Source organism: Podarcis gaigeae (assembly GCF_964106915.1).
Source record: "Podarcis gaigeae genome assembly, chromosome: 2".
Classification (NCBI taxonomy): Eukaryota; Metazoa; Chordata; class Lepidosauria; order Squamata; family Lacertidae; genus Podarcis; species Podarcis gaigeae.
The window spans coordinates 102,185,865-102,211,295 of NC_139679.1; the positions used below are offsets into that span (position 1 = coordinate 102,185,865).

At 44.6% G+C, this 25,431-nt stretch overlaps 1 protein-coding gene across 1 annotated transcript in view; it reads left to right on the forward strand.

Moving 5' to 3' along the window:
• Window positions 1-9,179: 9,179 nt before the first annotated feature.
• The window catches only part of LOC310839483 (cadherin-related family member 3-like), a gene marked incomplete at its 5' end in the record, with an annotated part of 45,541 nt that continues 29,289 nt past the window's right edge, over window positions 9,180-25,431 (forward strand). The window contains 4 exons of the mRNA XM_083728112.1: window positions 9,180-9,353; window positions 15,052-15,223; window positions 17,020-17,108; window positions 24,881-24,981. Coding sequence (XP_083584238.1) covers window positions 9,180-9,353; window positions 15,052-15,223; window positions 17,020-17,108; window positions 24,881-24,981 — 536 coding nt within the window. The remainder of the gene's footprint in view (window positions 9,354-15,051; window positions 15,224-17,019; window positions 17,109-24,880; window positions 24,982-25,431) is intronic.

The window sequence follows — 25,431 nt, forward strand, 5'->3', positions numbered from 1 at the left end:
CTGTGGGTTCAAGCCCATGTTGGGCCAAAAAGTTTACTGCATTGCAGAGGGTTGGACTAGATGTGTCTGTGGGAGGGGGGTTATTTGTTTTGAGTTCTCCTTTTGTATCTTTATGTTGTAAACCACCCTGTGCTCTTTGGATGAAGAGTGTAGTAGTAGTAGTAGTAGTAATAATAATAATAATAATAATAATAATAATAATAATAATAATAGATTCAGGTAGGTAGCCGTGTTGGTCTGATGCAGTGTGTGTGTGTGTGTGTATATATATATATATATATATATATATATATATATATAAAATAAAAGAATTGTCCAGTAGCACCTTAGACACCAACTAAGTCTGTTCTTGGTATGAGCTTTCGTGTGCATGCACACTTCTTCAGATACACTGAAACAGAAGTCACCAGACCCTTATATATAGTGAGAGGGTGGGGAGGGGTATTACTCAGAAGGGTGGTGGGAATGGGTGATTGACTAATAGGTGTGGTAGACCTGTTGACGACTGTTAACGACCGCAATTGGTCTTACAGGAAAAAGCAAGTGGTGAGATGGCTAAAAACAGCTTCATCATGTATAATGAGATAAGAATCCAATGTCTCTATTCAGACTAGGTCTCTTCGTGGTTTTAAGTTTGGTAATAAGTTGTAATTCAGCAACTTCTCTTTCCAGTCTATTTCTGAAATTCTTTTGTAATATGACAGCTACTTAATAATAATAATAATTCCTGCCTTATGATGCCGTTTAGGAATTATTGCCACCTTTCACTCACCCTTTTCCTTGTACCTAGAATACTGATGGCCACAGAATGAGGATTTTGCTGTGGTAGGGAAGAGATATGTTTAACAGTAGCTGCAGCCTTCAGCTATCAATAAAAATACAGTGGTATCTCGGGTTACAGACTCCGCTAACCCAGAAATAGTACCTCGGGTTAAGAACTTTGCTTCAGGATGAGAACAGAAATCGTGTGGTGGCAGCAGGAGGCACCATTAGCTAAAGTGGTGTCTCAGGTTAAGAACAGTTTCAGGTTAAGAATGGACCTCCGGAATGAATTACCGTATTTTTTGCACCATAACACTCACTTTTTTCCTCCTAGAAAGTAAGGGGAAATGTCTGTGCATGTTATGGAGGGAATGCCTACGGGTGGCATGCCTACGGATTTTCCTCCTCTAAAAACTACGTGCGTGTTATGGTCGGGTGCGTGTTATAGAGCGAAAAATACGGGTAAGTTCTTAACCTGAGGTACCACTGTATAACTTCCTTGAAGCAAGGAGTCTTTGGTGGCATTCACTGCTTTCTGTGTGCACACAGGAAGTTTGTTTCAGTGAATGAATCCAAGTCTGCCCAAGAGGACTTGGAGATGGATTTTACCTGAATGCAAGCGAAGACACCTGTCAGTCACCCCTCCCAATATTCCATTCCCCCTTCCATTGCATTTTCAACCCCTGTCTGCCAGTCAATTAGCATTCCATAGCATGGCTACTGAGTAGTCTCAATCTTCATTGGTCTGTTTTTGGGGTTCTCCCCTTAGCTGTCCTCCCCACAAAGGTCCCCCCCGCCATTTCTCTTAATGCTGGAGTTTCCCCAAAATGGCTAGTCCCTCCCTTTTGCATGTGGATGGTGCCATTCTGGCTACATAAAGCTTTGGCACTCAAACCTGAACATTGGAAATGGAGGTTGTAGCTATGGGGTTACTAGCTGGGGTGGTTTTTTTGCTCCAGAGGGGTGCCATTGAGGCTCCCAGCCTCTGTGCGTATGTACGTGAATGCGTGTGGAGGGAATGCCAAACTGGATCTTTGACCCGGGTGAAATAACACCTAGTTTTGCCTCTGTAAGGGAATGATTCGTGATCCCAAACGGTCAAATGTTTGGTGAACTAGTGAGAAAGGTCCTATCTCCACTATAGTCACATGGCTTTTAATACCACATTAACTGGCAGTTTTTCTACCAAAGCCTGAGTTTTGCTGAAAATTCTGGGTAAATGTGGTGTGTGTGAGGCCTGTCTTTCTACAGGACAAGCCTGGTCTGTAATGGAAACTTCTTTCCCCTCCCTGGGTGTGGTTCATTCCCCAGCTGAGTGGGAACAAGTTGGAATTTTAGACTTTCCTGTGCAGCTAGTATGCCGAGTTGTCCATCTGTTGTTTACCAATGAATACATCTACAGTGGTATCTCCAGTTAAGTACTTAATTTGTTCTGAAGCATATGTAACCTGAGGTACCACTGTATTAAAATACTTTAAAATATTACAATATTAATACTTTAAAATATTAAAAGAACTTTGCTTCAGGATGAGAACAGAAATCGCGTTGTGGTGGTGGCACAGCAGCAGCAGGAGGCTCCATTAGCTAAAGTGGTGCTTCAGATTAAGAACAGTTTCTGATTAAGAACGGACCTCCAGAACGAATTACAGTGGTGCCCCGCAAGACGAACGCCTCGCAAGACGAAAAACCCGCTAGACGAAAGGGTTTTCCGTTTTGGAGGCGCTTCACAAAACGAATTTCCCTATGGGGTTGCTTCGCAAGACGAAAAAAATCTTGCATCCCCCCGCAGGGTTTTTTCCGCTTTTTTCCGCCCTTTTCTTAAGCCGCTAAGCCGCTTATCAGCTGTTCCGCTGATAAGCCGCTTAACAGCTGATCGCTGGAAGCCGCTTGACAGCTGTAGCGCTAATCCGCTAAGCTGTCAATGGGCTTGCTTCGCAAGACGAAAAAACCGCTAGACGAAGAGAATCGCGGAATGAATTCTTTTCGTCTAGCGAGGCACCACTGTAAGTTCTTAACCCGAGGTACCACTGTATTAGGGCAGACGGGTTGCAAGGCTTCCTTACACAGTGAGCACCCTTCCTACACCCACAGGATACCATCACAGCTCCCTTGACAGGACTACAATCCCCAGGGTTCCCTGGGAAGAGGAAATGGCTGCCCTACCTGTTTATGTGTGGATTATGCCCAAAGTCAACTGCAGTTCAGCAGAAGGCATGCAGTGGTGCTTTTTCAACAGCAGAGGACAGCAGAGGATCACAGTGTCCTCTTATGATGCCTTGTTTTCTGATGAAGTTTGCCTGTATTTTCTTAGCGGCTCTGAATTGGCAAAAGGGTATATTGCGCATGTTTGCTATGGTATTTTCCATTTAATACATTCAGAAGTTTAAAATGTATGTCCAGAGTTGCATAATATGTTGGTCCTTTACAGTGCTTTGATACCTATGTCGGAGGATCTTGAAAACACACACCTGGAGCATATCTTTTCCGGGAATGTCAAAATACATGCCATTTCATGTTGTGGAATTTCTTCCACTCTTAGAATCTGCATCGTAAGGGGTTGGACCTCAGAGTGCCTTCCAACCTTTCATTTTTATGATTCTGTGATTCCTTATGTCTGGGTGCTGGTGGCGGGCGGGAATTACGTAAGAACTGTAACTTACTTGAGCAACATAATAAGCCGAGTCAGACCATTGGTCCATCTAGCTTTCCGTCTTCTCTGATTGACAGAAGTCCTTTACCTGACCTGCTTTCTAATCCTAAAAGATGCCAGAGCCCAAGCCTGCATAGAGCCTCTGTCACATGTCCTTCAATGAACCCCTGCTCTTTGATTCTAAGTATGTGGGTGTTGTATATCTGCATACTTGGGGCTGCTCACTTTGCTCAGAGAAAACCGCCTGAAATTTTTGTCAAATGAATTCTGAGCAATTTTGCTTGTTTTCCAGAAGTGGCTTTTAAGATAGAATACCTGCAACTAGCAAAATTGACTGGAAAAATTAGAGGAGTGTCAAACCAGAAGGTATGTAGGAAATGGAAAATATTTAAAGAATGCTTAAAAATGTACTGTACGAACAATAAGATACTTGCAGAAATAGAGTGATACAGTACTGGTAACCAAGAATTAATAGTGAACTATATATCTATATACAAAACAAAATAATTTGAATCTGTGCAAGGAATACAGATAAGTAGTATAATGAGAATTATTGGAAGTTATATATTTTAATCGTCATGTAAGTGTAATATATTGTATTTTTTTATCATTTCTTATTTCATTGTTTCTATTCATTTGTATCGTTTTCCGGGTTTCAGCATTCAAAAACCAAAATGTCCGACTTCCAAGATGTTCAAAAACCAAGATCCCACTGTATATGCAAAATCAATTACATGATATGGTGCACACACATCATTTGAATGGTGATGGCCACCAACTGTGGGGGGTCCCACCCCCCTCAGATATTTTATGGGTTGGCTCAAAGACCCCTTGGCCCCTAGTCGTTGACTCCTATGCTCTCACACCCCCGTAGGGCCTCTCCCAGGGCTCCACCCAAAACATTTCTCCACTGTAGGAGAAACACAAGGTGGCTGGTAACCCCCAGGAGAAAGAAAAGGCAGATCTCTAAAGGCCTTTTGTTTCGGAGACATTTCTGTGGCTCTTGCTTGCATAAGACACCATCTAAGATTTCCAAATCTCCAACCGTGCCTGAATTCAAGCAAAAGGAAGCTGTTTGCATTCTGGCCCACCTGGGTCCAAGTTTGTTTGCAGAGTGCCAAGACCTGTCATTCACCGGGCCTCCTTGAAACTGCCGCTGTTACGTTGGCAGCGAAAAAGGCAGCTCCCCGTTTTAAGTGGTAACCAGACTCTGCCGTTGGCTTAGAGAAAGAAAAACCAACAAGTTCGTACGGAAAACTTGGAAACAAACCCTGTCACTCAGAACACTTCATGTTAATGCTGTGGAAGAGCTTGGGTTGCCCTTACACTACAGGGTGTGCATCAAAGCAGAAGGCATTGCTGTACGCGCATACAAATTAGTCAGTAGGCAACTCTGGAAGAAGAAGGGAAAGAGAGGGAAAGAGAAAATGTTTAAAATTTTTATTATTTTTCTTTGGCTGGAAACCACACAGGGTGAGTGCCTCTACTTCCAATGATACAAACCTGAATACATGGTCATAGTTATTTATTTCACTATATGAGATGACCGGTGCTTGTGTGTGTGTGTGTGTGTGTGTGTGTGAGAGAGAGAGAGAGAGAGAGAGAGAGAGAGAGAGAGAACTCACCAGTATGGAGTGCCACAATGTCCTTTTTTTTGCTGCCTTCGGCAGCCATTTTGTACTGATAATCACAGCACTTATACCAAATGGGAGTACCAGCCCCTCATTTTTTATCCCCTCTCCCCCCAAAAGCACTGGAGATGGCTCCTCTTTACGGGGCAGAACCCCCATGAGCTAACTGGCAGGTCCCTCATGAGCTAACTCATTTTTCTAATCAACTGGCATTTCTTTTGCTGCCAGACCAACCACTCATACTCCCAAGAGGGACAGCTATTCAGGTTGCTAAAAATGGATGAGTGCTTTGGGGTTTGCAGAGCTAGCAGGAAGAGCCATCCTGGAGCCTTAGCTAGTGAGGAGCTAATTGCCAAAAATGGAATGAAATGTGATAATAAAAGGATTAAGGCTCAAATGGCATGTTGTTATATGAACTGCAGAGCTAGCATCTACACCTGGTTCCCCCTTCTCCCTTTTCTTACTGGGTGTGGGGGGAATTTTCACCAGGATTGGAGTGAATGGGCATTATTATTATTATCCCACCTTTCCTTCAAAGAGCTCAAGGTGCGGTATGTCATCCTCTCCACCTCCCCATCTTATCTTCAGAACAACCTGAACTGTAGGGAGATTCATAGAATCAAAGAATTGTACGATTGGAAGGGACCACAAGGGCCATCTAGTCCACCCCCTGCAATGCAGGAATCTTTTTGTCCAATATGGGACCCGAACCCACAACCCTGAGATGAAGAGTCTCCTTCTTTACCAAATCCCCATCTCCAAGGTAACCAGACTACAATTACATTCATTTCTTGTCCATGAGGACACTTTGATTTGTTGTGTCCCAAACCTAGCTGAAATCTGGTTTTACTTGACCTGTGCAATGGCTGGTTATGAGCACCATTCCAACAGCATCAGCATAGGTGAAATCTCTCTCTGCAAAAGCACTGCACTGGTACAGAGGGGGTGGAATATTAAGTTGGCTGAACTACTATTGTAGTACTAGTGGTGGCGGTAGAGAAGTGGGTGGCGCTGTGGTCTAAACCACTGAGCCTCTTCCATTTGCCGATCGGAAGGTCAGCAGTTCGAATCTCCGCAACGGGGTGAGCTCCCGTTGCTCTGTTCCAGCTCCTGCCAACCTTAGCAGTTCAAAAGCACACCAGTGCAAGGAGATAAATAGGTACCGCTGCGACGGGAAGGTAAATGGCATTTCCGTGTGTTCTGGTTTCCATCACAGTGTTCTATTGCACCAGAAGCGGTTTAGTCATGCTGGCCACATGACCCATTTGTCTGTGGACAAACTCCGGCTCCCTCGGCCTGAAAGCGAGATGAATGCCACAATCCCATAGTCACCTTTGACTGGACTTAACTGTCCAGGGATCCTTTACTGGGTGTGTAGTAGTAGTAGTAGTAGTAGTAGTAGTATAGGTAAAGGTAAAGGGACCCCTGACCATTAGGTCCAGTCGTGACCGACTCTGGGGCTGCGGCGCTCATTTCGCTTTATTGGCCGTGGGAGCCGGCGTACAGCTTCCGGGTCATGTGACCAGCATGACTAAGCCGCTTCTGGCGAACCAGAGCAGCACATGGAAACGCCGTTTACCTTCCTGCCAGAGTGGTACCTATTTATCTACTTGCACTTTGACATGCTTTTGAACTGCTAGGTTGGCAGGAGCAGGGACCGAGAAACAGGAGTTCACCCATTTGCGGGGATTCGAACCGCCAACCTTCTGATCGGCAAGCCCTAGGCTCTGTGGTTTAACCCACAGCGCCACCCACATCCCTATAGTAGTATAGCATGTCCCTATTTTCATGCAGAATGTTGGAGGGTATGTAATACAGTGCTTTCAATATTCAGCGAGTTCTTCACATACGTTGTCCCTGCTCTCCTTAGAACAGCTTTGCAAGATAGGTCAGTATTATGATTAGAAACAGGCAACTTCCTCCCAGCTCACAGTGGATCGATTGGCTGAGAAAACAAGCTGAAGTATTTTACACTGAAATAGCTCTGCTTATTTGCCAAAGCCAAGCCAACTTTATGATGACGCACAGAACTGTGTCCTCTAACTTCCAGAGTATAGGGGATGGCAAGCAAATACAGGGGCATTGCATGGGGAAGAAAGGGGGAGATTAGATGTCTCTCTCCCATGGTCAAAACACCATTCCCGAAGACCTCCGGGTATAGGGCAGTATATAAATTCAACAAATAATAATAATAATAATTGCTGCTGCTGTTGCTGTTGTTGCTGCTGTTGCTGCCCCAGCTAGTAAACTTTGTTTAATTCATCTTTTTCTTGGATTTTAATGTAAACTGGAAAGGAATTCTGGAGCCTTGTAAATGCTCGGGTCTTCATAGGGCCCCTCCAGACTGGGTTGGGGTTGTTGGGGTTTGTTTTTGCTTTTTTCTGTGGGTGTACTCTTCAACATGCCATTGACACTGTCTGTAATAGTGCACTAATGGTGAATTTATACTGGACTATCCACAAGGCATTTTGCTCTGTTAGTCGTTCTGCGATGCCACTGCATTATTGCCATCTAGAGGGGCACTCTTGCACTATAGCACATCAATAATGGGGCAAAAGCAGTGTTAGAATTCCTGCTCCGTGATTGCAGTCATGGGATTGTTGTCTATCACATGACGGTATATGTTTTGACTCCACAGAGTGGGAAGTGACGGAGACAGGATGTTTGTGTTACTGTGTTCCATGAGGTGGGACTATTGTCCTTTGTTCTTTTTCTCTTCGCTGTCTGATGCTAGAGAGAGATGGAGCCATGTTGCAGTGCTCCGTGTGTGTTTATATGTAAATAAAGTAGATTAGCCAAAATGCTGAGTTGCTGAGGTCTGTTACTCATGGTGTGCAACCTCTGCGGATCCCTAAGTGTGCCAGTGTTGGTTGGCATCGGTCGCTGTGATGTTCAGGCAGAAGAAAGCTTTTGAAGCTCTCGAACAATCGACCAGGAGGGAGAGAACTTGCCAGTTGGGCATGTGTTTCTACCAGGATCCTACTCGAGTGTAGGCTGAGCTCCTGACAAGCAGAACATTCATGAAAAGTTGCAGGATTCCAGCAGTGAATTACAGGGCATGCAGTGATTGGAAACAAAACAGTATTAGAACTTCCACAAATGGTATTGAAAGCAGGATACCGGCCCTTACATCATCATGAGTACAAACCTTCATGAATGCACAATAGAATGGACACCTTGAACATTTCTTTGATGTGAACACCACGCGCCCACTGAAGTTTGTAGCTGGACCCAAGCCTGGATTTCTCAATAGCCTGAATTCTGATCCCCATGGGTTATAGATGGGGGATGAGACTGAGAGACAGGGGCTTGCCTAAGATCACCTAGTGAATTCATTGTGGAGATGATATCTGAACCAGGCAAATCTCAACTCACACTGCAAACGTATCTACTCAGAATTAAGTCCCATTGAAGAAGTCCTTGCAAAAGGCAAGAGCCTGTTTTGCCCTGAAGCACTCTATGGCCACTGGTGGAGAGGACCAGTTAATATACAGCTGCCTGTAGGATTGTGAACTGGGACCGACTGCAGGTTGGCTGCTTTAAAACAACTCATGTACAAATGTATGCAGTTTTAATCAATTAAAAGATGGATTAATTGGTTAAAGCTCGCAGGATCAATCAAGACTTCTTTAACTGGCTAATCCCCCTTTATCTATTTATGTACTTTTTAAAAGGAACATCTGGTTCAAATAGCTAAGATGTGATGCAGGAAACCAGCTGCATACACACCAAACATTTAAAGCACATTTAAAGCACATGACTTCTCCCAAAGAATCCACGAGGATAGCAGTTTGTTAAGGCTGCTGCAAATTGTAGCTCTGTGAGGGGCAAACTACAGTTCCCAGGATTCTTTGAGAGAAGTTACATGCCTTAAACTGTTTTAAATGTATGGTGTGTACACTTTAATCATAAACTCTCGTACCTGAGAGTAAGACCCACTGTAAACAGGATTTACTTCTGAGTGGCCATGGTTATCATTGTGCTGCAACTGCCTTGTTTTGTTTGTTACTAATAAAGTAATAAGTTTAATATTGGCAAACGGACTGCAATGCATTGAAAAACTGAAATAGGTTAAATGATGAAAAGTGTCAAAGTGGTATATAACTTCTCTTTCAGGTCTCTCGTTACTCAGCGTAATGTCTGAAAGACCTTGGCCTTTGGCAGAAAACGCACCTGAGCATACGGTAGTAACCAACATCACCGTGGTTGTTCCTGACCACAGTTCTTTAGTTGGGGGACCAGCCATAGTTAATGCTCACCCAATAAAGCATCCCTTTGTCATTATTCCAAAGGGCACAGATCAATGGCAGGTGGGTATTTGTACTAAATGGATATAGTTAATTACATCTGATCAAAACCCCACATTGCCCACTGGAAATACTGTATACTCCTTTCATTTGTGGCAAGGGCCTGGAACTTCTTGGAAACTTCCATTCCCAGAGCTTATTTATTTACTTAAGATGTGAGGAGGAAGACGATGAAAGTGTAACAAGATCTGACAGAAGCCAAGGCTTACTGTTTGTCCATGTTATTTGTGATGCTCTATTATGTTTTAGAGGGGCAAATGGGACTCATCAACCCAGGAAGGTAGCCCTACTAGGAGAAAGAAAAGTCTGAAGGAAAAGGGCCTTCTCGGTAGTGGCACCCACCCTGTGGAACACCCTCCCATCAGATGTCGAGGAAATAAACAACTATCTGACTTTTAGAAGACATCTGAAGGCAGCCCTGTTAAGGGAAGTTTTTAATGTTTGATGTTTTATCGTGTTTTTAATATTCTGTTGGGAGTTGACCCAGAGTGGCTGGGAAACCCAGTCAGATGGGTGGGGTATTAATAATAATAATAATAATAATAATAATAATAATAATAATAATTCCAAATCTCCACTGCCTTGTGGCTATATTCATGGAAAGGCTTCGGGAGCAAACTCTGAGGAACAGTGCTTTCCCCCTGGGGGTACTCAAGGGTACACAGTACCAGCACCTTTGTTTTCTAGAAGAAAAGCACTTCTGAGGAACAATCAATACCTGCTACCTTGTGGAGTATCTTTGGGAGAAGAAAGGGTTAAGGAGTAAACCCCACACAAATCTGGAGTCCCTAAGGCAACCGCCTAAGGATGGCACCTTATATGCTTCCTTCCGGCAACTCCTGTAGCCAGGCTAGTGCTAAATGTATTGTTCTGCTTTCCTTTGGGCCAAGAGGCCGAGAGGCAGCCTAGGACCTCCATACACACTGCCCAGGTTTGCGCCCCAGGGAGGTCACTTCAGTGATGCTAACACAGCAAAAACGGCATGGGAGGCAGTAGTTATTATGTCTTATTATGATATTTATTACTGATTGTTTGTAAGATGCTCTGAGATTCATTTGAATGAAAAACAGAATAGAAATACAATAAATCAATTTATGGTCAAATTATCTTTCAAGAGGAATGCTCAATGCAGGGCTGGCCCCACGATTGTTGTTGTTGTTTAGCCGTGTCCTCATGTCCGACTCTTCGTGACCCCATGGACCAGAGCACGCCAGACACTCCTGTCTTCCACTGCCTCCCGCAGTTTGGTCAAACTCATGCTGGTAGCTTCGAGAACACTGTCCAACCATCTCATCCTCTGGCCCTACCATTAGATGGAGTGAATTGGCTGCCTCAGGTAGCAGATACTGAGGGGCAGGGAGTGGACAGAGCAATGTGTGCCACATGGCCTGCCCTGCACCAGGGCCAACCCAAGTCATTTTCCTGCTTGAGGCAAAGGACAAGATGGCTCTCCCTTCCCCAATTCCAAATTTGGAAGCATACCAGACTGGCAGTCAAATACAACCTATAAGCCAGAAATGGAGAACCTTTTTCATCCCAAGGGCAACCTTCCAGAACCTCTCACAGGCAATTTTCCAGTGGATGCACATCAGTGGTGGGTGTGGATTAAAGAGATCATTGTTACTATGCGATTTTCTTCATGAATTGACCCATTCATTTGAGGGGGGAAATTGTGATTAGTGGTTTATTTGCTAACTGATTCTTCTTCAACTAGTAATGTACGATGATCCGTTTGTATTTTTCATTGATTTTTTTTCCTCATTCAGAAACCGCAAGCTGATTCCTCTACATGTGTTGACGAGTTGACAAACTCGACAGGTGTTTATTTGTTAGTTCATTTTAAAAATGGACTTGTCGCTTAAGGATGAATTTGTAAAGTAACAGTGGAGGAAAACAGTTGCAGTTTACCCTTGCTGCGGCTGTTGCTTTGTGTTATATATTTATTTTTCCCTGACATATTTTATCATGCATCAGCGAGCAATTGTGCTTTCCTGTATTTTGCATTATCATATCATTACCCATTGTCGAGCTCCTCTCTCCTTGCTCGTTTTACTTTACAATTATTCCTTCCACCTAGCAGGGGGATCTGGGCAGTCAGTCAAATAAAACAACAGCGATTTCGTCAGGAAACAATAGTAAGGCAACAAAATGCACTGATTGCATAGGCACATCAGTTTGAAAAGAGGCACGGAACGCTCTGCTCTATAATCTGCCAATTGCTACCTGTCAGAGCACAATTAGCAGCAGAAAATAAGCCGGGAATGTGGGGTGGTAAGCCGAACTTGGGATGGTGTTTGTGTCTGTCTCTTATTAATTTTTATGGCGGAACTAGCACTGAGCTCAAGTAGAAAAGAACCTTGATGTACCGGTATATGCTGTTATGGTGCAGCTTCAGACTTTGTATAATCCTTTCATTACCTGCGCAGTGTCTCCCTAGACCCCCGAAAGCTTTCATGTTGAAGCATGGGCTTGCTGACTTCAACACTGCTTGACATTAGGTGGGCAATATCACTGTGGTTCTTTAGATGCCTTCCAAATTTTTTCTATTCAGTAGTCCCATCCAGACTCGTGATTTGGTTATGCATCTATTCTTAAATCTGTTTCAGATGTTTAGATGTTTTCAGCAGATTTTGTATTTATTTTATTTGGAATTGTATTTCTGATTACAGATGCGTTCGCCATCCCGGGCCCCTTTGGGAGGAAAGGGGTGGGAGATAAATTTAATAGATACAGGAAGGGAGGGAGGGAGGGAGGGAGGGAGGGAGGGAGGGAGGAAGGAAGGAAGGAAGGAAGGAAGGAAGGAAGGAAATTCCTCCAGCAAGGGTCAGCTACTGCGCACTGGGTATAAGAATGCAAGAATGAAACCTAATTTGACTACATCTAGTTTGGAGTTTACCCCGCAACCGGGTGAGCTTCCATTGCTCGGTCCCAGCTCCTGCCCACCTAGCCATTTGAAAGCATTTGAAATCAAAGTGCAAGTAGATAAATAAGTACCTGTCAGGGGTTCAGGAGCAGAGGCACAGGGAAGAGAGGAGATGGAGAGCGAGGGGGAGGAATCCGAGGGGAGCGCAGGAGATGAAAGTGGTCCGAGGGATTCCATGAGCCTCTCCAGCGAATCGGAAGATTCACAGAAGGGGGCGCCAGCGGCCAAGGGCAGGGGGTTCCCAAGGGGAACGCTCCAGGAGCAAGGGGGCAGCAGGGACTCCCAGAGCAGTAGTTGGAAATCAGGACCAGCTTCCCCACCAGAGCGGAGTGGGGGGGAAGAGTCCCAAGCATCGGGGCCAGTGCATTCCCCACCAGGGAGAGAAGACGAGACAGGGCTGACCACGCCTCCATCGGAGAGTCTGACAACGGGGGGAAGGTCAGATCCGGCCAGTGTCCCGGAAGGGGGAAGCAGTGACACAAGCAGTGTGACGGTTAGGAGAAAGGTCACTGGGTTGGCGCGAGAGGCAAGTTCAAATGTACAGGAGCGCGGGACAGCAGAGAATGAGGATTGGGAACCTGGTCCTAAAGCCCGCTGGAGGGAGGGGGAGGAGCTGAGCGACTCAGCGTCGGAAGAGTCCAGAAAGGGCAATGCCCCAGCGGGCAGGAGGACCCAGAGGAGGAGAGAACAGCGCAGAAGGTGGAGCAGGGCTAGGATCTTAAACTGGTGCGGAAGGGGAAGTGATTCAGACGGGACTTCGCCGATCTAAGGTCTAAGACGTAGGGCTGCACGCTCTGGCGTTGAAATGGAAACTAAACTTCAATAAAGACTTTTGTACATTACATCAACCTGGCGTTGGTCCTCTGTGAGCTGGGATCTAGAGGCAGCTCTGACAGGTACCGTTCCGGCGGGAAGGTAAACGGCATTTTCGTGCGCTGCTCTGGTTCGCTAGAAGCGGCTTAGTCATGCTGGCCACATTACCCGGAAAAACTCTCTGCGGACAAACGTTGGCTCCCTCGGCCTGTAGAGCGAGATGAGTGCCACAATCCCAGAGTCGTCCGCAACTGGACCTAACGGTCAGGGTTACCTGTACCTTAACCTTTAGTTTGGAGTTTGCAGGTGTTTGTGGATGGTAATCATAGAAAAAAGTGCAAGAAGCCTCAAAGCTTATATGCATTGTCTACCACTTGACCTCTTTCCCCATCACCAGTGCTGGATTTACGTATAAGCTAAACGAGCTATAGCTCAGGGCCCCACTCTCGTGGGGGGGCCCCCAAAAATTTAAAAGGGAAAAAACCTGGATGTACATTTCCAAAATATAAGATAAAAAAACAAATAGTGTTTTGTGTTGTGTAGGCTCCTATGATGTAAGTAATGGGCCTCGCCTGCTAGCCTGCTCCCTAAAATATCACAGGTTTGCTCATTTCTATATATAGGGTGCCTACATTCTGTATGGACTGGTTGCAGGGCAACATGTGCAAATGGCTTTAGATACCTATTAGGTCCATAAATTACCACAAGCTGCTCTTACAGGTGGTTACCAAGCAGCATACAAAAATCAGAAGCCCAACTCACTATGTTACCCTGAGGACCGGAAGCACAGATGGCAACCCATCACTCCCTCCAGGACAGGCCCACCACTTCTTGCTTTGCTTGATGCACTATTCCTCAAATCAAAGGGGCTGTAAACGGCACCCTTACCCATCACCCCCCCTTTTTGTTGGTCATCCCCCTCCCCTTCTTCACATTCTGCAACATAAAAAATAGTGACAATTTGTTGTTGACAAAGGACAGCTGGACATACAAAGGGCCCCATTACCTTCAGTAGCTTAGGGCCTCATCAAACCTAAATCCAGCCCTGCCCACCAGGCATCAGAAGTGCAGCCTCTGTGTTGCTGCAGATGAAGGCACTGACAGACATATTACCTGACCATATACACACATTTAAAATAATGTAAAACATCTCTTGGGTTGCACCGGTTGCTGATGCTTCCAAAAAGGCAGTAAAGGACCTGTTTGTGCATGCATGGATAGTGGTGGTATAGAGTAGACAAGGACTTCCTCAACCTCGGCCCTCCAGATGTTTTGAGATTACAATTCCCATCATCCCTGACCACTGGTCCTGCTAGCTAGGGAGTATGGGACTTGTAGGCCAAAAACATCTGGAGGGCCAAGGTTGAGGAAGCCTGGAGTAGACTGTACAAATCAAATCAAATCAAATCAAATTTTATTAAACGGTCACAGACCAGATTAACTCGTACAATTGGTAGAGCAGAGAAGAAAGTATGGGCTCCAGGCTTTAGGTCATATAATGACAGGGAACCTGTGGCCCTCCTGTTGTTGGATCCAGCATCCCACGGTCCTGACCACTGGCTATGCTATCTGCAGCTAAGAGTTGGCATCCCAAAAACATATTGAGGGGTTCTCTATCCCTGATACAATAGATCTCATTCCCAGAATCTCACCACACCTTTTTTTTTAAACAGAAGATGCATCTCAGTGGTGCTTTCTTACAGAGGCACTAATGGGCATAGCCCCCTTGGTTACAGTGGGCGAGTTCATATGAATGCCTCTCAACAGTCTACAAATTAGGGCTCAGTATAACTCAGCTCTTGAGGCAGAGAAGACATAAGTGACAGCTGCTGAACTGCTAGCTTCACATCCATCTCAGTTGCTGAACAGGGTAAAATAAGAAAAATGCTACAAGCTGGAAATAGTAGTCTGTGTATTATTATTTTTATACTCACACTTAGTTTTCTGAATTTCTAACCTGTCCAGTTAATGACAACTGCATTACCCAAGTTGGATTTTGAAGTCACAAGTCTTTACACAATTCCCATCCTTGTGAGAGATGATAAGGGGAGTTCGGCTTCTCAGACCATCTTTGTCCAGATTGTTGATGTCAACGAACCACCTGTCTTCACTGGGCTTCTGACTCAGCCTAGCCAAGGTATGAAGCAACTACATTTTGATGGCATGATCAATGGCTGGTTTCAAAAGGTTCACACCCTCTGACCTGTCTCTGACCCCCTTCTGCCAATATGATCTGCTCACATACAGATGAGGCTACTGTAATGTTCTTTATATGGGGATGCCTTTAAAGACAGACTGCAAAATTCAGCAGGTTCAAATGCAGCTGGTGGAGTCCTGATGGGTGTAAAGTTTCTATAGCACCTATATTATACAAGCTACACTGGATTCCATTGCATTTCCAGAACCAATTTAAGCTGCTAATGTCATTCTTCAAAGCCCTAAACAGTTTGTGGCCAAACTGATGAACATCCTGCACCTCGACCATTTTGCCTGCGCATTAAGATCTCCCCCAGAGATCCTTTTGGTGTGTCTGGGGCCTAAATCTGTAGCATGAGTAACCACCAGAAAGAAGGCCTTTTCTGTGGTGGCACCACACCTTTGAAATACCCACCCAATGAAGCTACACCAGGATACGGTTGCCATATTCCCAAAAGTGAACAAAGTTTTTATTTTCTTCTTACTCAAAGTTGTTGAGCTTTTGGGGGAAAATAATATTATCTCCCCTTACCATACATACCATAGATTTTGCCGAGTGGCCAAAAATCCACCTGGATGCCATTTTCCAGACATATGGCAGCCTTACGACCAGCAGGCTACATCTCAGGCTTTTCAGAAGGTCACAGGCCCATTTATTTTGATTGCCACTCCCTGTGTAATTTTTTGTCCCAGTCACTCAGTGGAACTTGGAATTTTTCATTTCATTTCACACTTAATTTGTAAAGCTGCAGAAACAAAGAATGTACACCTTATAACAATCTACTCCAATACAACAATGTGATAATAAAACATAACTTTAAAATAAGCAACTAATATCAAATAAAGTCATATTCAACAATCCATTAGAATGGTAAAGAATATTAAATATCAGCATATGATATTTAATGGACGGCTGGAAACCTCTCCCCTCACAGTTCTTCCTCTAAGCACAGCTCCCTTATGAGGACTCCTAGGATGGGGCAAGTACAGTGGTACCTCTGGATACGAACAGGATCCGTTCTGGAGCCCCATTCGCATCCAGAAGCAAACGTAACTAGCGACGGCACGTCTGCGCACGCGTGCGTCGCTTTTCGCCGCTTCTGCGCATGCGCGTGACGTCATTTTGAGCGTCTGCACATGCGTGAGCAGTGAAATCCGGAAGTAACGCGCTCTGTTACTTCCGGGTTGCCCCGGAGCACAACTCGAACACGCTCAACATGAAGCATATTCAACCCGAGGTATGACTGTATTATGCTATTGGAGTTCTGAATTGGCTTTCTCTTCCTGAGTATAGTAGTAGAGGGAGGTCCAAGTCATGGGGTTGCTACAGAGAAGCAATCATATCTCCACCTCAGGCAATAGTGTGTTTTGCATTGGCCCTGCCTTTCCTTTGTTCCAGGAAGAACTCTCCCAGACCTTGGTCCCTTTTGCAAATCTGTCCATGGAAGACAGACTCAGGGTCCAACCTTTGCTCCTAGGATGCCTTCTATCCATGTAGAATATCCCAAGCAGGGGTAGGAAACACTGTGTCCTCCAGATGTAACTGGACTCCAAATCCCATCAACCCTAGCTAGCATGGCCAAATCTGTTTTGATTGTTTCAGGATTTTAACATTGCCCAAGAGACAGTGTGAGGGGCAGAAATTGAAATAAATAAGCCCGTAGGTGGGAATTAAAGCTGCCAGATGATTAGATGATAATAACAAATGAATGATTCATCAACAATATTTATCTGCAGCTCCTGAAATTTATATCACAGAGGATACCCTGCAAAACACTGGAATTTTTAGAGTCACTGCCAGAGATCCTGAGGGAGCCCCTCTGAAGGTAATTCTCAATGACTCTTAGACTTCTATAGCTTAATCTACGGAAATAAGGTGGGGTCTCAAATTACTCCCCCCCCCATGTTCTTTAAATTGAATATAGGGGGAATGGACAAGGTTTGTTTGTCGTGTGTGACACAGACACAGAACTCTTGGCAATGTAGCACAGTGCTTAAGAATGTTGGTCTGGGACTGGGAAGACAACTCAACCATGGTCTTGGGCCAGTTGCTCTCCCTCTCTCCTTCTAACCTCCTTCACAGGATCAGTCGTATGCACTGACTTGAGCTTCTTTGAGGAGAGGTGGGTTATACACGTCTTAAATAAATAAATCCCACGGGCGCGTCAAAATTGCAGACATGAACAGCAGTGATGCATATGGTGGGTTGGAGACCATGCCCTCCTGACACGGGTGTCGCAGCTGCTTAGCTGGTTGGGACTGGGGCACTGGGGGGCAGGGTAGCAGCGAGGCACACAGGGTGCTGTTGTGCCCAGGTCCTGCTCACAGGTGTCCAGAGCTGTCTTTAGCATATGCGGCGCCGGGGTGCAAAAAACTGCCCAGCACCTCCATTTGGGGGGGGGGCAGGCAAAACTTGTTGAGCTTTTGGGGGGGGATTCAGAGTTGTTAACTTTTTTTTGGTGGGGACACACAACTCTCTCCCATGCCGCTGCAGGTGGAGACCAATCCCCACAGAGGCTTCCCACCCTCTGTAGGCACTTCCTATTGTGGACCGGTAGAAGGAGCAGGGGCGCCGACTTATAAAAAATATTGGGGGGGCCCATACCGGGGTCCTGCCCCGGGAAGTTTTCTAAATTTTAGATGAAAATTAGTGAGTTTTAAAGTTTTTTTAAAGTATTTTAGAGTCATATGATCAACATTAGAACCCTGAAAACTCGACTCTCTATAACTCCACACTCCGGGAAACTCGACAAGCCTGAAACACTTTTTGGCTTTGAAAAAAGAAACAAAACAAAAACACGCACAGTATTTTCGTAAAAAGCTAATTTAATTTACAGTAACAATTATGCTTATAGACCATTACAGAGCAGTGAATATATAGCTTTGAAAAGACTGAAATGATATTTAAATAAATCCTAAACTATCATTAAAAGAATAAAACAAAATATTGCTGTCGCACAGTAATAGCACTTTGATTAATAAGTGAAATAGCTAATTTAAGCTTACTTTGAATAAGGCTGAGGGTTCATTAAATAAATATAATATCTTAAAGTTAATGCTTTAATACAGTTAATAAAGTTAATACAGTATGCCTAATACTGTATGTAAATACTGTTATACTGTATGTAAATAACGGGCTTTAATTGGGTCTTACACCCTAAAAATATTTAAGTATTTGAAAATAACTAATACAGTACTATAGTAATATAGAAATACAGTACTAAACTAGTACTAATATTTCAAAACTGAAAATTTAACATTCTGTATGTATTTAATTCTCTATTTTATAAAGATTTTTAATATCTGACAGTGAGTTTGGAGTAGCCCAATGCAAAAATCCTGAGGATCCATGTGGATCCATGCTTTGTAACCACGTTTTTGCACCACTGTAAGGTCGGCAGTTCGAATCCCTGCAACGGGGTGCGCTCCCGCTGCTCGGTCCCAGCGCCTGCCAACCTAGCAGTTCGAAAGCACCCCCGGGTGCAAGTAGATAAATAGGGACTGCTTACCAGCGGGAAGGTAAACGGCGTTTCCGTGTGCTGCGCTGGCTCATCAGATGCAGCTTCGTCACACTGGCCACGTGACCTGGAAGTGTCTCCGGACAGCGCTGGCCCCCGGCCTCTTGAGTGAGATGGGCGCACCAACCCCAGAGTCTGTCAGGACTGGCCCGCACGGGCAGGGGTACCTTTACCTTTACCTTTTACTAACCCTAGGCAACAGTGGGTGCGTGATTTTTTTGGTGCAAGATGTAGCCATGGACATGCTATGTGATCTGATGGTGAATTTGGGGTGACCCAATGCAAAAATCCTGAGGATCCATGTGGATCCGTGCTTTGTAACCACGTTTTTGCACCACTGTGATCCTAGGCAACAGTGGGTACGTGATTTTTTTGGTGCAAGATGTAGCCATGGACATGCTATGTGATCTGATGGTGAATTTGGGGTGACCCAATGCAAAAATCCTGAGGATCCATGTGGATCCGTGCTTTGTAACCACGTTTTTGCACCACTGTGACCCTAGGCAACAGTGGGTGCGTGATTTTTTTGGTGCAAGATGTAGCCATGAACATGCTATGTGATCTGATGGTGAATTTGGGGTGACCCAATGCAAAAATCCTGAGGATCCATGCTTTGTCACCACGTTTTAAATGGGGAGGGAAGGAAAAACACAGAAGGGACAAGAAGCACAAGAGGGGTGTGCGGAGAAGCAGCTGGCTAAGAATGCAGGGGAGGAGTTTAACGGGGTGGGGGGAGGAAAGGAAGGCAAAAGTCCCCCCCCCTCAAGCCAGCCCTCTCTCTCTCTCTCCCACCTGCATCCCTAGAGCACGGAGAGGAGGAGGTGGTGGGCTGGAGCCTGCACGCAGTGTGACTAGGAAAGAATTAGAAGGAAGGACTCGATCCTTTCCTTAACCCTCTGCTTGCCAGGAGGGCAGGGGATTCCCTGCTCTTTGTTGAGTTTGAGCAAACGCAGCAACAGAAGCGGGTGGGCAGTAAGACCCTGAGGCAGAATGCAGGAAAGCAGCAGCTTCTGCCTTCCCTCCGCCCGCCCGCCCGATCTTATTTTTGCCTGTGTGTTATAGAGTGAAATTTACGGTAATAATTTTCTTAAATTATTGGGGGGGGCGGAGCCCCCCCAAACGAATTTTTGAGGGGGCTCGGGCCCCCTCAGGCCCCATGGAGTCGGCGCCTATGAGAAGGAGATCATCAAATGTTGATTGACATCATTCTTTCGCAATACTCTGAGGAGATGGAGTCTCTGTTGGGCTTTCTTAACCACCTGGGTTGTATTGGTTTTCCAAGTAAGGTCTTCACTGAGATAAACTCCTAAGAATTTAAAGGAAAAGACTCTTCACACAGCCCTCCCCAATGTAGAGTGGACCTAGTTTTCCTCTCTTCCTCCGAAAGTCCAACACCGTCTCCTTTGTCTTGCTGATATTAAGGTGCAAGTTGTTCCCTAGGCACCATGTAGTTATTTCTTGGACCTCCCCTCTATAAGCTGATTCATCTCCACCTGTTATTAAACCCATTAAGACTCTCGGCCTGGCACCCCTGAGAGCCCAGCGCCTGGGTGCCCCACACCCCTAGTGCCTATGGGTAAGCCAGCCTTGCAGGTGTCCCAAGGGCATTTCAGGCCCACCAGGCATGAAGAAACGTAATTCCATTTTTTAAAAAAAAAGTTGCTTGTGTTTCTTGCTGCTCCTTAGGCCAACGTTCCCACAGAGAGAGAGGGAGAGGGAGAGACAGGGCTGAGCAACATACTGCAATAATTGGGTGGTTTAAAGTGCAGAATGGAACTGGCGGGCCGGGGGAAAGAGAAGAAAGAGAAGCTCCTGACCTGAGATTTCGCCCCTTCCGCCACACTCTCCAAAAGAAGAATTTTAGGTTCTCCCTTAAAATTTTGGGCCACATATTGTGCCTTGGCAGCCCTGCATTTTGGGGCTACTTTACTAGGAGATTCATTTCAAAAATAAAATAAAATAATTAGTCATCTCCACGAGGAGTAATTATATAGCAAGGAACGATACTTTAGCAATACCTGTAATTAAGGAAGAGTTTGGATTTTAATTATAAACTGCCATCTTCTGTGGTTGATAATTCAGCTATGAAACAAACTTTAAACACAAGCAAGGCATTTTTCAAGGTATGGAACAGGCCATCAGCTTTATTTATGATTATAGCTTGTTCCCTTGGTTGTTTTCTTTTTAAAAAACAAAAAACCTTTGGGGAAATTCATGCTAAGTTTTTCAAATGCTAGGCTAGAATATATATATTATTAAAGAATGTATGTAATGTATTTTTAAGAATACATTATTCAAAACTGGATGTTCCGCTAATGAGCACGACTCCCTCAGGTCTACTTTTGCTCTTGTTTTATGACATTATAGCACCAGTGGGAATAGTACAACTCCAGCCCAGATTGAATGTTGTTACCTTCTTCAATGCAAAAAATAAAAATAAAGATATCCAGCCTCAGGTCATAGACCCATTCCCCTTGAACAAGCGGATCCCACATGATAGATCATTCCTCGTGAAGTGGTATTTAGCATTGTCTTGTGTTTTATTTCAGTGGTGTTGTTACTAGGAATGTCCATTTTCTTTTCTCCCAGTTTCCCATTTTTCAGTTCTTCACATTTCCACCTCAGTTTGAGAGTTATGCCAAGAAACAGAAATTTTTTTTAAAACAAACAAACAATTTTAACAAGTGGGACCGACAGCAAAAGGTTGCAGAGAAGTGTTCAATGTGCCAGCCAAACAGCCATGCCCTTTCAGAGGGTGCACCATTAGAGGGTTTCCCAATTCTGTTTTTCAGCTCTGGCTTCTAGGGTTTGTTTCATTTTGTTTACTTGCCCCCCTCAAGAGTTGTTTGCATTTCTGCAAACATCCCCAAGCATGCTGATACCTCCTGCTCGTTTCTCAGTGGCTCCATTTTGTGTTTGCTACTGGTGTAATTATCCAGTATAGCTAGTTGCATACTGTATATCAGAAGCACAGGCACCCTGTGGATTTGGGGGAGTTAAAATGTGCTGTTAAAGTTTGGATTTGTGGAGAAGGTGGCTTTTCCGAAGGATGCTGAAAAACAGAAGGTGCAAGAGCACATTTTCCAAATGTAGGACGGTGTCAGGCTTCGAGGACTCAGCTTCCTCCGCCCCTTTGGCCGTAGACAAGCAGGACAAAGCAAAAAGAGTCACTTACCATTTAAAGAGTCTTTAATGATCACAGCAAAAGAACAAAGCAGCCATTCTCAGAATGGTGGTGTTCCCAGTTAAGGTTTCCACCCACTTCCCCCCTAGTCACTTCCACGCCTTGCAACTTGATCTCGCAACCACCTTGCTTTCTGGGCTGCCACCATATCTGCTTGTCATGACCTTGGAATGGGCAGATGTAGACTTTCAAGCAAGAAAGAGAGTCAGTTAACTCTCTCTCTCTCCCAGTTCTTCTCCTCCTAGCTGTTCACTCCTCAGTTCGTCCCAACTTTTGTCTTCAGAACTATGCCCCTCTGCAAACCACTGTTCCAAATCTATACTGTCCCACTGCTCCTGGGAAGATTCAGGATCCTGGTCAGGGGGAGGGGGAGGCTCCCAAAATTCTTCATCAGAGCTGTTCTCCTCAGCCTGGTTTCTAACAAATGGTGATAAACCACACACACTGGCTTTGCCCAGCTCGAATAACAGGCATGGAGACATAGAAAGAATAGGAAAGTACTAGCCAGTGTTGTTTCTTGGTCTTTCTGCAACCATTTCTCCTGAACATTCATACCCTCCTTAAGACTCGATCCCGGAAATTTGAGAACTACTACAGCAGAACAAAGGTGGTGGTGGTGAGTTGTAAACGATGTCCTTGGGTTTTAAAGGCAAACTGGCCACCAGGCGGCAGACTAGTTCACAATGCTGCTGACCACAGCAGAAATGCCTTAGCTAATTTTTCTGTGGAGTTTCCATTTTCAGAGATGGAGCTGTGCGCCTTTAGTGCCTCAAATGTCAATGGCCTATTAATCCACTTTAAGAAGTATGTGCACATTATTATTTTTGTTTATGTCCCTGGATGACCTTATCAAATCCCACAGCGCTGAGATAAAGCACTGGTTGTATTCAGCCAAGCCCCACACAGAGTAGACCCATTGAAACCAATGCATTTCAGTGGTTCTACTTTAGGGAAAAGACTTGTGTTGACATTTAAGCACTTTCTGCCCAGGCCCTGTTTCCAACGGCCAAATCCCATCTATGTCCGGGAAATTCCAGACATATGGCAAGATTAGGTGGTAATACTGTATCTAAAACATAATCCAGATAAATTTAAGCACTTTTAAATTTCACAGATTTCAGTGAGAGGTAATTAACATGTTTGCTCTCTCATTGAAACCATTTGGATTGAAATCACTTGGATTGAAAAGTTGCTTTCAATCCTTAATGTGTCCTTAATGACTTAAAAAAATCTCCAGAGAGCATCAGCCTGTCCATCTGCTGATAAGAAAGTCAAGCCAATTGCTCTAATACAGAGGCTATTTGTGTTCTGGCTTGCTGGCTGTGATGGTTCCAAAAACTCAAGCAGGAAACTTCCTTGTTCCTTCAGCTGACTTCCAGTCTTTCTGTTGCCTAGTAACCACGTGAGTCCTTTTGTAAACAGAAGTATACCAGACTGTAACAAGCCATTAGCCACACTTTGCTTGTGCAGGTGGTGGGGAGAAAGCTTTTGTGACATAACTCTTCTCTTTTACATTAAAAGAAAGCCAATCCGTATGAATTTGCACAATGGTCTTAGGGGACAGCAGTTGGTCTTCGGCGATGGCATTGAAATAGTGGGCACAGGAGTGGCCCAAGCCATTTTGCTGCCTGGGCATTCCCCACTCCGTGCACAAAATCTGACTAGGCTGGTAACTGAACCATTCTTAAGCACTGGTGATGGAACAAAGCCCCACCTCCACACCCTAGGGAAGGACTGTAGACTGCATGGCCCACATTTCTAGCCAGTTTCTGCTCCTCAGAATTTTCCACCTGAGGCAGCTACCTCACTTTGCCTCATGGAAGGGCTGGCCCTGAGTGGAAACCTGGTGGAAGGGAGAGAACCTGTGGGGCATGGTTATTGATATGTACTGAAGTTCTCACCCTGCGCCAGCAGGGGGATACTGTAGATAGTTTTCACTCAGGTCCACATACGCAAATAAGGGATTGAAAGTGACATTCACTGATTGGATAGTTACAGAAAGTTTCTGCTGTTGCGTTGTAGTGGAGCTCTATATAAGCAGACTGGCTGAACCCTTCAGTTCAGTTCTGTTCTGGCCTGTGAATAAACAAGAGCTGTTTGAAGAATCGCTGTGTCGTCTGATATGTTTCACCACAGCTTAACAGTTATCTCCAGCTATAAATTCTATAAGAAGGACAAGGAAGGATATACCGGAAGTACTCTGTGTGTCAAGAAGGAAGGCGTTGAGTCCAGCAAGCCAGAGACTCCTTTCAAGGGGCAGACTCCTCCACAGAATCATTGCGGGTGATCATGCTATTCTATTGTCCCCCTGATATAAACCAGAACTGGATTTTTAGGGAGTTTACAGAAGGATTTCTTCTTTTCTCCCCAGCAAGTCCCCCTGTGCCACATCCCACAGGCCCCCTTCCGCTACTCTCCAGAGAGGTTTATGGGAGCAGGGGGATAGAGGGGATGAGGAAATTTCCTTCAATGAACTTCCTTCATTTGACTTACTATAGGATTTAAATAAAAATCAGAAAGTAATGCAAACAGCCGGTGATAACCAAAAGCAAATTCAACCACCCTCCAGAAAGCCAGTCTAAAAATAAATGTTGCTTTATGAGTAACGTGTGAAGGGAGAAGGGATAACAGTTTGATAGATTTATATAGATTGTATGGAGATCTTTGCTACTATTGCTACTATCCTGTGGGTTCACTTACATAGGGATGGACTGGGCATTCAAACACAGCAATACTTCTAATATATCAGATTATCCTTTGCTATCATTGTTTTCCAACCTCTGACATTTTGCATGAACCATAACATTTTATGCCTTTTGAAGGAAAATAAATTTGATGGGTGCTTCTCAATAACAAAAAAATAAAAATAAAAATTGATGCCACCCTTTCCTACTAGTTCTCTATCGAGATCTCACCGAACCTCACAGTATTCAAGATTGATGGTGCAGGGACAGTTTCTACGACAGAGACCTTCAGATCTGAACACAGAGAAAAGAGGTAAGCAGATATCTGTTTTGTGGTTTTATTTTGTTCAGAAGTGGAGAAATCCCAATTGTTTTTCATTTAAAATTATTTCCCACACGTGGTTGCTTGTGGGGGGAACAAACACTGCAAGAGCATTTGGAGGAAGGAAGGAAGGAAGGAAGGAAGGAAGGAAGGAAGGAAGGAAGGAAGGAAGGAAGACAGCTTTTCCTGTGACATGAGGAAGGACAGTACAAGTTGTAATCACGTGACAGTATCACCCCACAGTTTAGTCAAGGACATAAATCAGGGTGAGTTGGGAAGGAAAACCAAGGGAACAAAAACATTTTGATTTTGATTTTTGCCCAAAGCTTAGAAGAACAGTTGATTCATGTGTGTATGCAAAAATAAATTTAAATTAGGCATTTGAAAATGACAGGATGGAAAAAACTAGTATTGCTATTAATAGATTTCTTGCTTATTGCA